This window comes from Anguilla rostrata, chromosome 3, assembly GCF_018555375.3.
Source record: "Anguilla rostrata isolate EN2019 chromosome 3, ASM1855537v3, whole genome shotgun sequence".
NCBI lineage: Eukaryota > Metazoa > Chordata > Actinopteri > Anguilliformes > Anguillidae > Anguilla > Anguilla rostrata.
Genome location: NC_057935.1, coordinates 45,070,774 through 45,090,468, shown reverse-complemented (window position 1 = coordinate 45,090,468; position 19,695 = coordinate 45,070,774). Strand labels below are relative to the sequence as shown.

At 37.2% G+C, this 19,695-nt stretch overlaps 1 protein-coding gene and 1 long non-coding RNA gene across 5 annotated transcripts in view; one reads left to right on the top strand and one right to left on the bottom strand.

The window, feature by feature from the left end:
* LOC135250978 (uncharacterized) overlaps window positions 1-19,695 on the bottom strand; it is a 101,320-nt gene that overhangs the window by 18,075 nt on the left and 63,550 nt on the right. The window contains exon 1 of one of the 3 annotated variants that reach the window (XR_010329056.1): window positions 8,431-8,541. The exons of the other annotated variants lie outside the window; for them this stretch is intronic. This is a non-coding gene — a long non-coding RNA (uncharacterized LOC135250978). Of the gene's footprint in view, window positions 1-8,430; window positions 8,542-19,695 lie in introns of those variants that run through there. 3 annotated transcript variants of the gene reach the window in all.
* The window catches only part of LOC135250977 (neuroligin-4, X-linked-like), an 87,044-nt gene that overhangs the window by 8,632 nt on the left and 58,717 nt on the right, over window positions 1-19,695 (top strand). The window contains exon 3 of one of the 2 annotated variants that reach the window (XM_064327878.1): window positions 16,818-16,877. The exons of the other annotated variant lie outside the window; for it this stretch is intronic. Coding sequence (XP_064183948.1) covers window positions 16,818-16,877 — 60 coding nt within the window. The remainder of the gene's footprint in view (window positions 1-16,817; window positions 16,878-19,695) is intronic. 2 annotated transcript variants of the gene reach the window in all.

Sequence of the window (19,695 nt, the reverse complement as noted above, 5' to 3'; positions counted from 1 at the left end):
TGTAGTCAATTGTAGCCAAATTCCTCCATGAAAAATATCGACTACCTTACTTGAACTTGCAGAAACATTGGAAACTACATTCAAAACGTCCTTGTCACAATGAGTCACTTCATTTATTCCGTAAAATCCTGTAGCTAGCTAGCTACTAGATGCAATGTTGCAGTTTGTCAGAAGACTTGAAAGCTTTCTCGGAGCACGTCCCCACAAGTTTACGTCATTGTACTGTGTATCTTGGTTTACCGTGATCCTTCACGTTTAGGTACTCAATGCGCATGCTCAGCTGTCATAAAGCCCCATAATCAGACATGGCCGCTGCCATTGATTGGCGTCATGTGCCAATGAACAGCTCCCATAGAAATCCATGGAACCGGTAAGCGGAAGCTGTCTCCGATTCTTGTGTATTTCACTCATTTTGTGAATGCAACTGAAAATACGCTTTCTGGAATTGATAAGCAAATTCAAACTCACGTTTTTAAATGAATTTCCGGTTCACTATAAAGCTGACATCATTGATTAACGTTGATTTGCTTCCTCCTTACCTTCGCAGCTTTGATTATTGGGTGGCGACGACAAGCCAGGCGTCCCTGCACATAATAGTCTTGCCCACAATGACTGTGCTGCCTTGCTGTCATGTTTCTCTTTCACTATCTTTGCTTTTCTCAGATTATCAGAGGGCTGCATTGTACCACCAAATAAATAACAGTCTAACTGATTTTTATAGTTTGTTTTCCCTTTTTTCCCTGTTTGGTGCACATTTTGCTTTGGTGCACACCAAAAATTTCTCTGCGTAGGGAAACGCAGTAATTGTTGGCAATTGATATAGAGATATCTGGCAATTGTTAGTGAAATATTGTGGATAGGCAACAATTTTACTTTGAGGGAATAGAATTCTAAACATGCTTTAGACTGAACAAAAAAAACATTTGTTTTGTTGCTTGTGAATTTATGCAAATTACAAAGAGATTTATCAAAAGAGGAGTAAAAAATGATTAGAAAGAACAAAACGATTTTAACCATTTATTACCATGCTGTTTACTCCTGGCTGGTGTAGATCAGGGCTGCCCAGCCCTGTTTTTGGAGATCTGCCATCCTCTAAGTTTTCACTCCAACCCTAACACAGCCACCTCATTCAACAGCTAGAGCTTGTTGAGCTGCTAATTGGTATAATTAGCTGTGCCAGATTGTGGTTGAAATGAAAACCTACAGGACTGCATGTTTGTGCTTCCATGGTCTAGATGGCAGATTTGAAGCTTAACATGATTTATCATGATAATGAACATGCTAGAAATACTGGTTTTTGCAAAATCACACATCAGTCTGCGTCTGATTTTATTATGACCGAGACTCTGGACTATATGGGACTATTGTTGTTTTCTTGAGAATAATTTAGGTCTTTGGAAAACTGATTAAATGCTTTGTTGTAGTATCTGAACTATGCATTTAAAACAAAAAGGCAACCAATTCAGCTATATCAAAACTAACCTGTCATAAATGTTTAAGGTTCATTAAATACACACTGGATTAATCTCAGTACCATTCAACTACTGTAACATGTAATTTGGCATTGTTGAGTTTGCTTAATGAAATGAAATCTGACTGTTATTGGTGCTATAGTTCCCACAGATTACCATTATTGTTACTAGCACAATCTTGTAATGATGGGTTAGCCATAAAACCACTGCTATGAGAAAAAGCCACATTATCAGCCATGTTGTAGCTAGGTCAAAATGCACCGCAGTGCCAGGACTAAATCTCTTGTTTTTGAGCCTTGGGATTATACTCCAGATGGAGCACTAATGTTCAAACCTGAACAATTGCTAAGCACAAATCCTGCTTTATGAAAGGTTTACAGCATGCATGTCATGTAAAATTAAAAACTATAAGCTGCCAAGTATACTGGGTGTTTTCAGTTCAGGCAAGGGATTCTGTTCTACAGCCAGTTAATGGAAAATGATATCTTTATTTGTTCATTTATCGAACCATGAAAAATATGGTTCCACAGAAAACATGTTTTGTATGTATACTATATGTGGGCAGTGGAGTTAGTATTGTATTAAAGCAGAGAGTGGTGCCTGATGATTTTGATTTCAATGGAGACACACCTGGCTTCATGCTTCTGAAGGACACATATGTAATATGATTAATAGGCATATCTATTCCTCATATTCCCCACACTCCCTACCCTTCATAACCAGAAACAGTTCATACACAACCACTGCCTGTTTGTCAAAGCAGCACAAACCACATACATAAATCAGAATGGTAAAACATGAGGTAACAATGAACTACAGGTGTGTGGATTTATGTTATTTCACGTAATCGGTAAACAGGGAAATCATCTGTGTATCACCACATATAAAAATACAATTTTGACTGTACACAATGTACACGCACACACACACACACACGTATGCACACACACATGCCCACAATAACACACACAGCATTATTTTTTCCTCATACATGCAAAGAACAGGAATTATTACTGTTATATAATTATACTATTATTATTATTTTTATTATTATAGCCATGCAATAACTGCATGGCAGAAACATTTTGTGTATTTTAGTTATTTATTTAGTGGAAAAGGGGATGCAATAGTTTCCAGAGGTTGACACTGTCTGTGTTGTTCAGCTTACTGCAGAAACAGCAATTTCCCTTACTTTAAATGAATCAGAAGAATGTGTGGCCTAGGGGGATGTTCACAGTGAGAGGAAAATAACACAGCCAGCAGTCGTCAATTTTGAATGGTAAACATCATCCCTTCTCTTAAACTTAACAAAAAGGAATGAAAGTAAACAGACACACTAAATCAAAGCTTGTTACCTCAATTTTCCCCCTGATGGTAATAGTCTGGTATATTCAATATATATATTCAATGTATATTTCTGTATTTTCACTATGCCCAACTTTTGAGTTTTGGTACTTTAATAAGTTAGATTTTCATAATTGCTTTCATCCCTATATTTACAACTAAACCTTGCTTACCCATACTTGCAACTTTCCCATGCCCAAATCTTTCCTATTTTACATTATTATAATGAAATTAAACTTGTTTATTGCTTTTGAAGCATGTGATAAGAAGAGATACATTGTGATCTATTGTTCATAAAATATAAAAAAAATTAATTGGCACGCAATATAATAGGATGAGTGTAACAATGTAGCCAAGTTGCAAGTACCAAGGATTGCACCACAAGATGACATTGAAGCTTCAGCTGAACTGCTAAAACTGCATGGTTGTACTTGTACTGTTTAATCGCTAAGCGTTAATTAACGTATTTCTAAGCACCAGTGTTATTGAAATTATAACCACTGAAAGTGTCCTGTTCGCACTGTAATTGTCATAGACTTGTGTTTTAAAATATTAGTGCTGATCTGGTGTCAGTTTTGACAGTTGAGTGAGGCTGTGATAACGTAGGCTTCTGCTTGCGCATGTGACAAAAATCAAGATGACATTCCTCAAAATGCTTTGCAAATAACGACACAGAAAAAATGCTGGACTCTTTGAGCAGATTTCAGAACATTATGTCAAATGTAAGCTTTGCTACACAGAGCTAACATACTCAAAGAGCACTGGAGCGACGTAAATTCATGCAAAATCTGAATATGAAATCTGACCCTGCAAAAAGTGACAAAACGTGTAGCATCAGCTCGAGTCCGACCGCATATAATTCTCAGCAAACATTAATGGGAGCTTTCAGAAAATGTTTTCCAACAAAACTAGCCAAGAAAGCATGACCAGCAGTGTTCCTCTTCTTATTAAATTATGGTGCACTTTTCTGTGTGGGGAGGGCTGGGTGTGGTTACAGAACAGCGGAGTGTTTGTTGCTAGCTACCTAGCCACTGTAATGGCTCAGATACAGCAAAGCAAAAATACACACCGACAGAGCTTGTTCAAGAACTAGAGCTACTGGAATTGCATTTCTTTGGTGACGTCAGCTGAAGTTTGCCAAGGGGATGAAAAGCAACCTGGAGTTGAATTGTTTTCTGTTGGAGCTGTAAGTAATGTTATCGCTAGCCATTCAGCTGGGGTTACCAGATGTCCAGTTTTTTTTACTAGAATGTTCGGGTTTTATTATTATTTGTTCATGTCCAGTTCTGGCTGACGTAGGCACTCTGTCGCACTCCATCTGTGGGAGGTAGCCACAATGTAGTGTGGAGGCGTTCCAGCTACGTTGCATACTGCTGCTCTACTATAGAGTAAGGTTTGTGTTAAAAAGTATCAAACAAATCATTGTATCAAGTATCCATACCATTAGACAAGACCCAGTGAGGGGCATAAAATAATGAATAGATATTTATTAATTTCATTACTTATTTATTTCATTATACATTTATTTATTAAATTTTTGTTGGTCTTCGTGCAAAATTACGATATTTTCAACAATTGCAATTCTATTGATATATTTTTACTTTTTTTATTATTGCTAGAATTCAATGAGGGCTACAGTGCATGAAGGTAGACTACAATCGATCAGTGTGAAAATGATAAAAAACAAGATTATGAACGCACCTATATTTCTGATCGATGTCGATTCTGATTATTTGGGGGAAACATTGGCTGATACCGATACCGATTGTTTGGTGGTTATGCTTGCATAGGTTTTACGGAATTTAAAATCAATTCAAAATCTTGCCATTCTAATAAACGCAATTTTATTTACACAACTAAATCAAAGTAATGCAACAAAGTTTAACATTTATTTGTGTCATTTTTTATATTCATCCTACTTAAAATGCATTCTTTCCACTGACAGTGCATTCCTGAAATATCATTGGTTCCCCTAGAACTGTTTTCTGGCCTGGTGGTACCACTGAAAAACCGCTAAACAGACACAACACGCAGGGTGGCATAATGGCAGGGTCAGATGGTGAAGCAGGCAGTCTGCAATTTCTATTTGCTTTCAATATTCTGTTTGTTCTGTATATTTACGACTATGAATGATCACAAGGAAAGGATAACTTGATACAATGTGTTTATTGCTTAATAATAAGATGTGCAACCTCTGCCACATTATAATCAAGACTCCACAATTGCTAACAGAGGATATTTAATAATGTTACAAACTCAAATTAATTTACGTTAAATTGAATTATAGTGTCAGGCAGTTGCTGGGTCTGAAACATTGCTATTGGAGGAAAAAATAGGGACACGCCTGGCATTACTTTGCAGGTTTACCAAGATTTTATGCACTTTGTGCATTGATGTTAACATTCTCTAACCTTTACCAAAATATTAGCACATTGTGAACATAGGAGAACAACTTTTTGTTTTAATACTTGGTTATCCATCCCCTATGTTGGAGTTTTTAGTTTTTTAGGCCATTCTCATAAAATGTCTTCTTACCGTGAAGAATGCAACCAAAATCCATTGCTGTTACCGTCACAGCACTTTCGACACAAGCAATGCCGGAAGCGCTGTCCTAAAATTTGTTCGTACCATGAAGAGTGCCTGACCCGCAAGCATAGGAAATGCATTACCATGGGGGCACAGTTATATTGAGAAATAACATTTTGGAAAAAAGGCTATATGTTGTCAGTGCATTTAGATCAAACCTTCCGGCGTTGTTTGTGTCGAAAGTGCTGTGACGGGTAAAAAGTGCTGTAAGAAGAAATTTCACGACCACCTTCAACCATACTGACACAAAGTGGTAATGCTAGGTTGACAGTTCAAACAAGAAGTACAAGAAAATATTGAATACCAGAAACTTACTTTCACTAAGCTCAGCAAGGATAAGTAAAGTAAAGAGACTGACCACAGTTCAGTGAGACTGACAGCAACATAGAACACAATGAACCATATAAGAACAAGTTCTTATATGGCTCATTGATAGAATGCTGCAGTGACACTCTTATCGCATCCCAGGCTACAACACAGAGGTTGACTCATAATTTGGAAAAGCACCCCACAGAGGGTACCAAGCCAAATGATTATTGATTTCCAAATGAATGAATATTTGGCGTCATTTCCAGCATTTTCCAAAAGCATTTTGCCTGGCAGCCCACCAGGTCTGTACAATTATAGGGGAAACACTGAATATGGAAAACAAAGTGCAATTATTTTGTATCTGACTGGCAAATAAAAAACAGCTCTTGAATTCAAAAAGACAATAGACTATTTTCTTTTTTTTTTTTACTTAATCGGAGCTGACCATCGGTTGTTTTCGAACTATCGGCCGATGGCTGATTGCAGTATTATTAGCCGATAACAATCAGTGGCCGATCAATCGGTGCATCCCTAAACAAGATGTTGAAAATAGCCCAAATTTCAAGTCAGGTAGCCCAAAATAGCCCAAATAAAAGGACAACGAACATTTGAAGCTGTCTGATCTACACTAGTCATTATAATTTGCGCTCTCATACGTAGGCCACTGTATTTGCTTTTGAAGTTCACTCTGTGGTTGCTTTTATATTTCGTTATTTAAAAGCACATCTTATGTATAGTCTGGGTAGGGCGTCAGATGAACCCTTTCACATGTAACCCTTTTCTGAATTATTTCCAAAGGCCTCAGCATGATTTTATTTTCTGGCTGTGCGCCAGCGGTTCTGGAATTGGACTGTTACATCACACTAGTCTTCGTAAGGTTGAAGTTGCTCTTGATAAGAGTGCTGATTGAGATCAGAATACCTTACCGTAATTGTAACCTTACCCATTTTGGGGAAATTGCCAAGCTGCCCCCCTGCCACCTTCACCCTACGTCACGTGACCACCTGTCTGTAGCTTAGCTTTGTTTAGCAGCTGCTGTTGTTATTTATCTCCAGTTATGATTGCATTTAATTGGATATCTGACTATTTAATTTAATATATAAATGTACAATGAATATAACAACACTAGATGGCTCAACGTGTGTTAGGCATGATGGGCTCATCTGATTCATAAGCTAGCTACATGCACTGTCTATCTCATTAGTATCAATACAAATATCAATGTAATCCAATGGTTTGTGTGGTGAAAATGTATTTATTTGCAATATCATTCACCTTTTCAAATACAAATTATGTATTCCAATTCTAGCAAACATTGTAATGGACACCCATGATGTTTGTAATATATTTTTTGAAGGTTGCACTGATCACAATATGCTAAAATAAAGCTAATCACATGGGCACAGCCATATAATGTCATCTGGTCCAACCAAAGATGATAGTGTGACAAAGATTACTCAGTTGTTTTGGACAGAAGACTTGATAGATAGGGAATTGGTAGTGTTATGTTGGGAGCGAGTGGAGCATCTTTCTTATATCATCTTTGGTTAAATGTGGAAAATCAATATTACTATCAGATAAACATTACTGTCAGAATGAGTTCCACTTTTGCAGAGTGTTTAGTCAGTTATTTTGATCACTGGTGAGTTTACCCATGATGTGAAAAAAATTAATTGCTACATTAGATTGTTTAAATTCTGCTTTCTGTCAGCCTGTAGGTAGCTCATTTTGTCACCTTGGTTAGCATTTGATAACTGTATAGCCAAATACATTTGTTGCTACTTCTGACCAAGTGTGAACATCTCCATAAACAAACAAACGCTCATATTGAGGACATAAAGATCAGGGTTGTAAAGAGTTTCTTCAGTGAAATGTTTTAGTGGAAAATAAGTGTGGTTAGTCCTAGAAAAAACAAGATTTAAAGAGTAATTGCCTCAATGTTTCAGCCAGGCTCCACCTACTACACGATTTTGAAAAATGCTTCCAGTGGGCGGTGGAGTAGACCTGTCCATCTCATTTGCATAAAGTACACTCTATGCAAATGAGTTTGTACAGCACAGCTGTGCCTGGCTCTGATCAAACTGTCAAACTAGGCATTGCAGATCAAATATGAATCAAGATTCAGCAATTACATGGCCTACTTCAAAGGCTTGTTGTTCTTGGTTTTTACTGATTTTTAGCACACAATACCTGGAACTGATCAGATTAAACAGATTTTCTCCTGGATTTTATATTTCCTCACTTCAAAAAAACCTGCTCCTGCTTGTGTGAGATTAGGTAAACAGTGTTCCCTTATGTCAAAATTCAACCTTGTCAAGCCCCACCCATGTCCCGTTCTCCTTAGTTGCTGTTCTATTAAAAAAAAAAAAAAAATTTTTAATTGAGAGGACCTGCCAGTTATATTAATTTGTATATTTTGTTACAGACTTTGTCAGATGGAAAAACCGACTACTGCCTTGTTAATCAAGAGACTACTGGGTACTTTATAGTGCACAGCATTTAATTCTTTCCATGTTAATCTTGAAAGAAAATAAAAAAAACATTATATTTTTCTGACTAAATAGCCCAACAGAGTCTACAGTTACCATATTTGACCGATGCTTACTATGCCTGATCAGTTTACATTGCAACTAACTGAAAGTTTCATGGTAATCGAATGAAATAAGTCGTCTCATCTTATTTTATTTTTTTCTGTTTGTGCAGTGGACAGTTGGCTTACCAGCTGTGTGTTGTTGCATCATTAGTTCATGCACAAGGAGGCTAACAAAGGGTCAGCATAAGGACCAGAGTTGTGCCAAAGAATGTCAAGGAAGCCACAATGAGGCTTAGAAATCTGAAAAAAGCACAGACATAGGCCAAACATCAAGGTTTACTGAAATACTGACAAACCCCAATAACAGACCCCAAAGGCAATCAAAAGCCTAGAATCAAGACTAGATCCTGAAAGCTTATACTGGCACTAAAGGTGAAATTGAACACTACTGATTGATCAGAAACACCTGTGAAGCCATTTGTCACAAACATTATGGCATCCTTACATGAAAGTAAGGTTTTTTTTGTATAAAAAAAATATTTCTACATGGTGAAATCAAAATGTCTAAAATACCCTTTAATAAAAGCTGAGAATGTGCACTTTAACCACATACAAATTGTTTGATTACACATCTATAATTATGGACTACACAGCCAATTCAAGAAAAAAATATGGCTTTGTCCCAAACAATGATACTAAACAACAAATTGGGAAATGGTATAGTGTATAATGCACATAATACTGACACAATTTTCATTTTTAGTGTCCCTCATTTGAGAGGAAATGGTACAGAATAATATTACTGAATGTTATTTATGTGTATAAAAAAGGACATGTTGTCTATAACAGTGTTTTGTTTTTGTTTTTTTTTTAATTTGTTTTTTTTTACTTTGTGGTACTCGAAGGTACCCTGATTATTATTACCATTTTTGTGAGCACATGTACTGGTGCTACATACAGTCTTTGACTATATGTATGGTGCTGACAGTGGTATTTATGTTAACATTATCTTACACACTTATTGTATCTAGGTCATGAAGAACCTTTCTCAAGTGCTCAGCATGATAAATATGTTGACCTGTTATAGAAAATGTTTCCAAAGATGTACTTGTATAAGAGGTAAACATATTTATTGTTGACAATCACAGCAAAGTAAATCATCTGTCAATCCCAATCTCGCTGAATCCGTTCCATGAGACAGGAGACAAACAGAGCCAAGTAAACTGTTAGAGGACACGTTTCACATTGTGAGCTGGACTTAGTGTACTTGTAGAGGGTTTTCCCACAGAGTACACCTCGCCACACTGCTGACAGATGTTGACACAAACTGCTCATGTCCCATGGGATTCTCCAGCTCTCAATCTGATGTTATCACTCTGTATGTTGGTGGGATGTGCTAAGATTTTGCAGTTGAAAAAGTGTTACTTTGTAAGACAGGTCATTTGGACCAAGTCTAGAATGGTTTCACAGCTGACAGCTCTGACACATTGTAGGAAATTCTATGACCCATTGTATCAGATTGAAAAGCTAAAGAGCCTAATGTGATGTCTGTCAAAAATTATATTAAAACAAAGAACAGACCTGTCCAAGTTATCTGTGTTCCAATTGGTCATCAATGATGGCAATAAATTAAACAAACCACACCTATTTGCAGGTCATTTATCTTAATTCTAGCATGTATTATGCAATAGCATTCCTCGAGAGTTTGATTTAGTCCTGCAGCTGGATATAGTAATATCTTTGAGGACAAAGTGTGAAGACAAGGACGAGTTATCGAACTCAGTTTGCGAAATAACTGCACTTCCATAAATATTTAAGCCTTGCTGTTTCATTGATATTTACACTGTCCTGATTATGCGCAACACATATTTAATAAATTATCAGTTAAGATATACTCATGAACAGCACTGGGGATTCATATGTTAGAATGACTGGCAGAACTGCTTGAGTCTACTCATCAACAGAAAATATCTTTAAAGACTGACACATCTATGTATTTGGGGTATGAAAGTATTTATTTTTCAAACAGCTAGAGAGGTCTGTCACTTGAGTATTGAGTTAACTGGGTAGCCCCCCTCCCCTAATAAGTAATTCAAGGTAAATTAAAACCATTTGGGATCCACAAATAGGAACTGACTATATACTGTTAGAGAACCAATGTGTTTAGGTCGCAGGACAAAACATCTGAGTTTCTCAATGGCTCAGGCTCAACCAAGCCTGAATTGCATCTCTGACGTGACACTTGTGGTTTTCCCTATACTACCCCTATGAGATTATCTGCATTTTGGATGTGCATTGTCAAGTACAACGATTGCCACACATTATGAATCACTCATTGTGAAACAAAATGGTCAGTTTATAACATTGATTGCTACAAATGGAAACAACACTCCTCCATTACTCAGTGTCTTTATTATTTCTCCTACATGCTTAGTTGTGCATTCATAGACTGATAGCTAGACACTCCAGAAGAATAAGAACCTTGAATGATGATCAGGCACAGAAGCAAAGTTTGTCGTTTACTTGTATGTCCTACCAAACATGTACATTCACAGCCCTGTATTCCTCTTATGTATGAAACTAAACTGCCCCCCCCCCCCTCATGTGCAAAGGATGAAATACAGCAACAAACTGAGACATGCTATCATTCCCAACTTTAATGCTTTGAAGTTTTCACAAATAGGTATTTTTGACAAATTATTCCAGCAGATTACTTAAAGGTTAGAGGGCCCTTTTGCCCCCCCCCCCCCCTTGACCCAGGGCCCGGGACAACTGACCTGGTGTTCCCCCCGGCGGCCCTGCAGACAAGTAACCGGTATAAATAAATGTACAATGTGAAACATAATATAAGTAATGTCCATAAACAAATGTCAAATTCTACAAATTATTAATCACAGTCATCATACTGACTGGACCAGTATTAACTGCATTGTAACATGGCTGAGGTCAAAAAGACAACTCAGATACAGATAGAAAAGGCAAGCACAGCTCAATGCATAAATAGTAAAGTAGATGCCTGTGTTTATGTCATGGCACTTGTATGGTCCTCCAGGCTGCAACAGAGTGTGTATGTGTGTTTTGTGTGGGTCAATGCATTGTGTGTGTGTGGGGACATGGGTGTTTGTGCACTTGGCGCGTACAGGTGGTGACAGTACAGGATGAGTATGTGTATGTGTGAATGTGGATAATTGGAATTGCAGTTGATGTGACTTCAAACTGACACTTGAATGAGCAAGGACATCCCATTTGCATATTACAAATTTCCTCAAATCCTCTATCCTTGTGATCCTCTAAAATAAGCGATTTGAATACTTTCTATAGGGCGTTACATTCTTTTTGTGGACCAACTCGGAAGTTTCTTCTGCCATGGGTTCCCTTGGCAGATTTCCAATGCTTTTCTCCCCCCATAGGGATTTTGTTTTCTGCAGAAAATAAGGTCTGTGGTTAACATAAGCCTAAGATAGTTTCACGTTTCGTTCTATGAGATGAATTACACCTATTAATATCTCAACTTTGAATTATGTGCTTTTAAAAAGAAAGTTTCTCACAAGTTGCTATATTGAAACTACAACAGTTGTCGCGTGCAGGCGGGCTAGTATGGAAACTAACACATCAGCACACAGTGAATTTGAATGACTATTTTCCATGCCCATTGTGTGAGGGTGGGGAAGTGTTAACGACCACACGTAACTACAGTGAACTCAAAAGGGGGGTAACCACTAAAGCACTGTCATTTTTACTTCCCATAGCAGCTAACCCGTCCTTCTCTCCATCTTTGCTGGACGATGGTTTCAAACAATGGAGGGACTTAGGTATACGAACTATAGGGGACCTATACTTAAACGGGACCTTTGCCAGTTTAGAACAGCTACAAGAAAAATAGACTCCATAGGAGTCATTTCTTTAGGTTTCTGAAAGTCAGAAGCTATGTACTGACTCATTCGCATGGATTTGCTGCTGCTCAGCCCTCTTGTATGGACGATTGCCTTAGAGACTTAGCCGGCAAAGACAAAATCATATCCCGTTTATATGACACTTTACAGTCTATAAATCCACCTACAACAACTTCGATTAGAGTAGACTGGGAGAAGGAGCTAGGGGTAGAGATCCCTGATGAGATCTGGGAAAAGAGTCTGGAGGAGATCCACCAATGTTCCATCAATTCTAGACTCCATTATTTGAAGGCCAGATTACACAGGATATTCCCAAATGTCTCACCAATTTGTGAAAAATGTAATGCAACTGAGGCCACTCTCCTCCACAGCTATGCGCTATGCCTCAACCTGCATGGTTACTGGGGTGAAATTTTTAAAGTGTTCTCAGAAGTTCTTGAGCTTCACATAGAACCAGACCCACTTTTAATAGTTTTTGGGGTTTCAGAACAGTCGATCAGGCTACGTAAGGCTCAGCAGCAATTAATTTTGTATGGGTTAATAATAGCCAAAAAGATAATTTTAATGTTTTGGAAAAAGAAGGAAGTACCAACCCCAAAGCTGTGGATCAGTGAGCTCACAAACACCTTACATCTTGAGTGGATACGATTCTTAAGGGACACAGGGCCCCATTTCGATAAGATTTGGTACCCCTTCATCTGTTATCTTGGGAAGACAGGACATTAGACAAAATATACAAGGTGAACCTTAACTAGGTTCATCCCATACAGCACCCTCCTTGATTTCTCGGTCCTCGTTCTTTTCCCCCTTTCTTTCCCTTTTCTCATAATCAGCAGGAGAGATCGGTTGGGTGGGGTTGGGGGCGGGTGGGAAATTGGAATAGACTTTTATTTTTTTAATTTATTTTGTTTTTCCCTTTCCTTTTTTTTTTGTTGAAGTTTAGTTTATGCATACTGAAAAACTTGGTGATTCCTATACTACTTGTACTGTCATCCTCATGTGAACCTTGAATCTCCAATAAACCTTACTTGACAAAAAAGGTAACCACCGAAGTGGAAACCACTAGGTCTCAGTAAGAGACTTGAGGAATGGGTAACGAAAAGACTGAACTCCTAAGGGAGAATATCCCAACACAAAGTAATAGTCTCTGCGGGAGAACAAACGAAGACGCAAGGAGTGAGTAGAGTTTTAGTAAGACTGCAGTGCAGTCGGAAAAAAAGCAAAGAATAGGTGCCTCGTAATGAGGCAAAAACGGCGATTAAAAGAAAATAAAGAATGCAGCGAAGTGATTAATAGGACCAAAGTCTTACTACTAATCAAAACAAAAAGCTATATTCAAAAATCCTACACTTTTTCCTTACCACACTTTTCTCTAAGAGAGATTTTCTCTGTACCGGCTATCATGTATGTAAGTAGACACTAAAGCGAAGGATAGATCGCACGTGAGTGTATATAAGCTCTCTCAATCAGGTGCAAACAATCAGTAGTAATCAAAGGGAATCTCGGAGTGCCCTCAGGCGGTTTTGAAGATTACCACACTCAATTCCCTGAATAAGCACTCAGTTTCCTCTACAGGGATACTGAGTAGCCGATTAGCATGAAAAGGCGTCGATTAGCGCAAACCACGACGGCGAGTAGCAAACAGAATATGGAACCATGACATTGTTACATGCCCAAAATATGTTTATTTTTGGAAACCAGAAGTTTTAATGGCTAACGCCCATGGTAACGTTAGGCACTCTAAATATCAAAGACAAGTGGATCAACAGTTCACTTCTCACTTATCCAACATATAAAATTGATTTGATTTAATTTGGTAATTATTACTAAAGATTAATTATTAATTAAATTGCCAAATGTGTTGATAGGCAGAGCAACCTGTTGGATCAACCTTTATCAAAAGGTACTACTCACAACCAGATTAAAATTAAGTTTAAATTAAATTGAACACAGACATGGATAGGTTACAGACACAAATGAAATGAATGGAGGAAAAAGTCAAACCACAGTTTGTTTGTCTTAAAACACTTCCAAGAAGATCAAGATCAAAATTTCTAAAACCAAAGCCAAATATTCCAAAAAGCTAGGGATGAAAATAAAATGCTAGAGGAACTGTAAGACAAAAACATAAGACCCTGCTCACACCAAACACCAAGGAACACCCGGCCCAGATGCAAGGTTCAGATTTCCAAGATGGAACAGCAGATATCAACCCCTGAATGTCATCCTCAACAGATGGTTGGCTGTTAAGTTAAGCACCCAAAAATGTGATTTACTCAAGTAATTAAAGACATTTTATGCTATCAAAAGTGAGGAGGGGGGTGGTTGAGAGAGAAGGGGAGCATGGTTGCGTTGAAAGGAGATGTGGGCATGGAGACTGTTTTTTGAAAGCTAACTAATTTATGTATTAACGTTGCTTTATGTTGTTGGAAGCAGGGCTAAGTACTATGATATTATCTAAAGATGCATGGTTTTAGCCTCCTTATAAATAGACCAAACATGAATATGTTGGTTGGAAGGAGGTTATCTAGCTCAGCTATTGAATACCTATAAAAACATAAAGTTTACTTCTGCTTCGAACAACAGAACTGAGATTTGTGGACAAATGATTGTTAAATCCTGTCTCCACCTAAAGGCAAAATATTTTCCTCATAACAAAGGAAAATCGCATTGCATTGGTTTCTGCTTGAGACTGGAACTGCTTCTAAAAATGTATATTTCAACTACCAGTTCATTATCTGTATAGGCATTAAGGTTTTCAATCAATGCTTTCTATTTCTATTGATTTCTATAATGTCACAGATTGAATTAAAACTAGGACTGTCAATCGATTAAAATATTTAATCGCGATTAATCGCATGATTGTCCATGGTTTATCGTGATTAATCGCAAATTAATCGTACATTTTTTATCATCACCCAAATGAAAATGCATGAAAAGCCTAAATACACCATTTTTCTTTCTTACCACAAACTACAAATGCCGCCATTTATCTTAATGTGACGTCACCAATCCGCAAGTAGGAAAAGACGGAGCCCAGAAATGATGCTCGAATTTTGACTTCTACGATCGTTCAGTTGCTTTTTTCGCAAGTCGGACCTCGTTTTTTACTAGTTCCAAGTTGTCTTGAATGCAGCATAAGGGTCGGGCAAACATCATAACAGAACGTGCGTTAACATGCGTTTAAAAAATGAGTGGCATTGAAACAAATTAGCATTAACACGTTTTTATCGCGTTAACTTTGACAGCCCTAATTAAAACATAAAATCTAAGAGTAACATGATGTTTTAAAGACATTATCTAGTCACTCTAATCTCTGCCCACCAATAGTTTGGGTATTTTGTGTTCCCTCTAGAAGGTAATAAAGTAATACAACTTTCAATGTAGAGGAAACTTCAGGACACAGTTTATATTTGCTACACATTCAGAATGACTAATTGCCGAAAGACATTCATTCCCATGCCTGTGCGGGGAAGAAGACAGAGAGAACAGAGCAAATCTGCTAGATCAGATTATATTGTTTAGATATACAACAACGGTACATACATTTTGGAGGTGAAATAATATTTTTCAGATAGACTAGCTAGTGTCATGCTTGGGGGATATAGTTACAGATGAGCTGGCAGATGCTTGTTAATGGATGCCCTGTGCGACAATGGTGGCACTTAGAAACTGTATTTTGCATAGTTGCCGTTTACCATTTACTAATAAAGCTAGAGTTTATTGTTTCCGCTCATAGTTTGGTTGCAAGAGTTGTGCAATCTCGGGATGCCAGTGTACTGGCCACTAGGGGGCTTGCACAACCAGAATAAAATACGCTAATATGCTTAATAATGGATCACAAATTTTGTCTGCATCCTGTTGCAATTATTTCACTATCAGAGATTTCACGTAACTCAAAACTTAATGACACTTCTCAGGCTACTCAGTGTCAATCCGTCTTGGTGTGAAAGTGGATCCTTAAATGTGTGGCCAGATCTTTCTTTCAACTTTTGATATAAAAGTTGATTAAATGATTGTTGTCGTATATTTCAAAGGAGAGTAGTGGTATTTCTTCTTGCATTTGGAGAGCCACAGGGGCTGCGTGTTTCTGGTGTTACTCAGCACATACTTGAACAATTAAAGAAACTAATTACACAATTAATTCACCCCACCTTGTTATGCTAGTTCTAGTAAATCTGTAAATATACCTTGCTGTCTAAGGTTACGAGTGACTAACGCTGGACAATGACAATATGGTAAAAGTCGCTAAGAATAAAATGATACATAGAGGCCCAGCAAAATACAGTAACCTAATGCAACCACATTTTTTGTACCAGTTTAGTAATTAAAACACTTGGAGTGTCCCATAACCCTTGGACATAGCTTAAATGAAAGCAGCAGGTTTATTGGTTATCCGTGAAAAACAATTTCACTCACATCTGCGAAACAATGTTGGCTGAATCATGACTCTTCATATATTTTGATATTATATTTTGCGAACATATTTACCATACAGTATATACCTCAAATATGTGTACCGCAGACATACCCTCCCCCACATATACGCAAACTATATATTTTATATTTGTGATGATTTTTTATTAAATCCAACGATTTTTCATGTTTTTTTTTTACCTTTTTGACAAGCTGCTGTTTTTGAAATCTGTCCCCCCTCTACCTTTCTCCTGTTGACCATAGGAGCCAATTCAAAGAATCAAGGCGCTGATATAACCAGTAATGATGATGACGAAGATGAAGGTATTTTTCTTTTCTTTTTTTTTTTTTTTTAAGAAAACAAAAAGCTTGAACCGCGTGCATGAGAAACCTTTAATTTTTTGTGAATTGATTTTTCCTCTACCCCCCACCCCTCGAAGTGCACAGTTGCATGCACCTCTTGGGCTCATTATTTTTCCGAATTACTTTCTCCTGGAGAAATTAGCTTATAGATCTAAAAAAGAAACGTCTCCGGGCAAGTTTTGTAAGGCTTGAAAACTAAAATATGAGAAATAAGCACAATCCACGTGTTACTTTCCTTCACTGCAAAGGGAAAATGTAAACTGAAACTGCATGTGATCTGTTCATCTCCACTTGCTGATGGGAAAATTTTGAATTAATGGTGCCCTTAATTCTTTTTACATTGCTTGGTGAAGCATGAACACTAACCCTTCCTTTCAAAGTAAAAATATTTTGATCTGTTAAACTTTGTGGAACGTACAATACATGCTATGTTTTTATAACTTTTATGATAAGCTTGCTTTGCATGATGAGGGCTCTTTTATTGATTACCTATACCAGGACTGTTACATTATTTCACTAAACTAAACATTTTATAAACTAACTCTGAAAGTTATAATGGTCAGACATCCATTTAAAAGTACAGTGTCCCATGAAAGACTATAACTACTGTGTGTAGTGACAATAGTTTTTTTTCCACTGTAGGTTGTTTTACAGCTACTTCGAAAAATCTGAATTTAAATACTTCTGTTACGCTTATTTTATAACTGACCATATAATAGTTTAGGCACATAAACAATTTGTTGCATTAAAAATGCTGTGATATCAACCCTCATTTAATGAAACGGTAATGCCGATTGTTTGAAAATGCATTTAAGCCAGTTTTCTAGTGAGAATGCTATTGCCACTGAAAATAGATAAAATTGTACTTCAGAAGTGTCCTTGTAAGAGTCTGCTTGCTCAGAGGGAAATCAGAGGTATACATGCATAGTTTTCATTAGCATTTTTGGGCTTTATCCAGGCATTTTCTACAATGGAATGACAGTAAAAAATAAAAAATAAAACATCCAGTATTGACAAAAAAATTGAATGTTGAGGTTTTGAACCATGTTTAATTTCTGTTAAAAGAATTAGGCAATGTAAGAATGATTTTGTGTTACTGCATGCAATTTTGCCATCTTTGAACTGAAACTGAACTGTTAAAATAAAACAGTGTTATGATATTGGGACTTTGTGAAGCAAAGTTGCCATTGTTAGCAGTCTTCTTCCCACTACTTTGATGACAGTTGTATTCAACCATTGTTTGTACTACAGGTAAATAGCAAAAAATATAAAATTACCTTTAGATAGGTATAAAATAAGACAATGCTTTGATATGGGACTTTCTAAAGCAAAACTGAAGTTGCAATGTATAGTGTTTCCTCATGTTCAACTGTATTCAGTTGTGTTCAACCATTCTGCTTAATCAGTATCACATTGGTAATTCATTTTCAAAAGCTGACACTCAGTGCTAAGTGACACTGCAGTATCTTCTCATGATGTGGAAATATATTGTCATTTCACAGCTTTATTAGGCCGTTACTGTATTGTATTCGATCACTGAGGGACAACTACAACACTTTTTTTAAGTTAAGATATTACTGTGTGTGAAAATAAATCCTTTATCCTTTATCCTTAATAAATACTCTGATAATGTCACTTCACACTTAATACTCAAAACCCATGCACACATTTCAATATGGTGTTTTAAAATCCCTGGATGAAGCCCATGTTTTTAGGATTTTAAACCAATAACATACACACAGTAGTACATATAGTAGTATACCCAGAACAGCATATAAAATCCATAGTGCATTGGATGAATCTCACCTATGCTTAATGCATATTTCCTGAGGTCTGAGCCCTGTGCACACAATGACTGACATTGTCCACAGGACTGAAGAATTATCAAACTTCCCACAATTTATACATAAGCAATAGATTGCAATATTTCCACATCACTGCCACACTACTTCCCCAGCTTGTTTCTTTTCCCAAAATAATCTTTTGTTAACACTCCAGAACAGATTTTTTTCTGTATGACAGTGTGTGTGGACTGTCCATTAACCTGTTATCCCAGCAGCATGGTTTGTTTCAGAATAATGTTGCAGCAACTTCCTCTTCACTGCAGCAGAGCATCCCTGTGACCAGAAAGCGAAATGAGTTTGGTGTATGGGGCATCATGTGCTGCATGTACATTAACTTTCATCTGCATCTCTGAAACTAATATCTAACCCTGAAACAAATTGAGCTGCTGGTCCCCCTATACAGTGCGAGCATGTATACTGCTGTGTTCGGTGCACTAATAATTGATGTCTGAAATGTATTTGCTGCTGCCAGTATGTTGACCAAAAAAAACAAAACGCTAGTGTATATAGCCTACATACTACAGGACCAGAACACACTGAGAAAATATATACATTTTTTATACACAGTTCATCTTCTGTAGGGAAGGCCAGATTAAGTTAACAATGCTGTTCAATGTGTTTCTGGTTGAGATAATTACAGAATGAGCAACAAAAAAGTGGGTTAATTTGATGTTCCATTTGACAATAAATTGGCTAATAAAGCTCTCTGTTCTGTTAGGAGATCCAGCAGCTCCACACTTGCACTGTTTCTGATGCATTCTCTAAACTTTCCACTGAATTCAGCTGTTGATGCTAAATTAAAATGGGTATCTTAGCATGGAGGGAGCATTTGGTGCAAATGTGTTGTGATTAAACATATGATTTAACCATGAGTTCGTATAACGGCAGTATTTCAGGGAAGGCTAAGCTAACAAGGTCTTCCACTGCACCTGGAG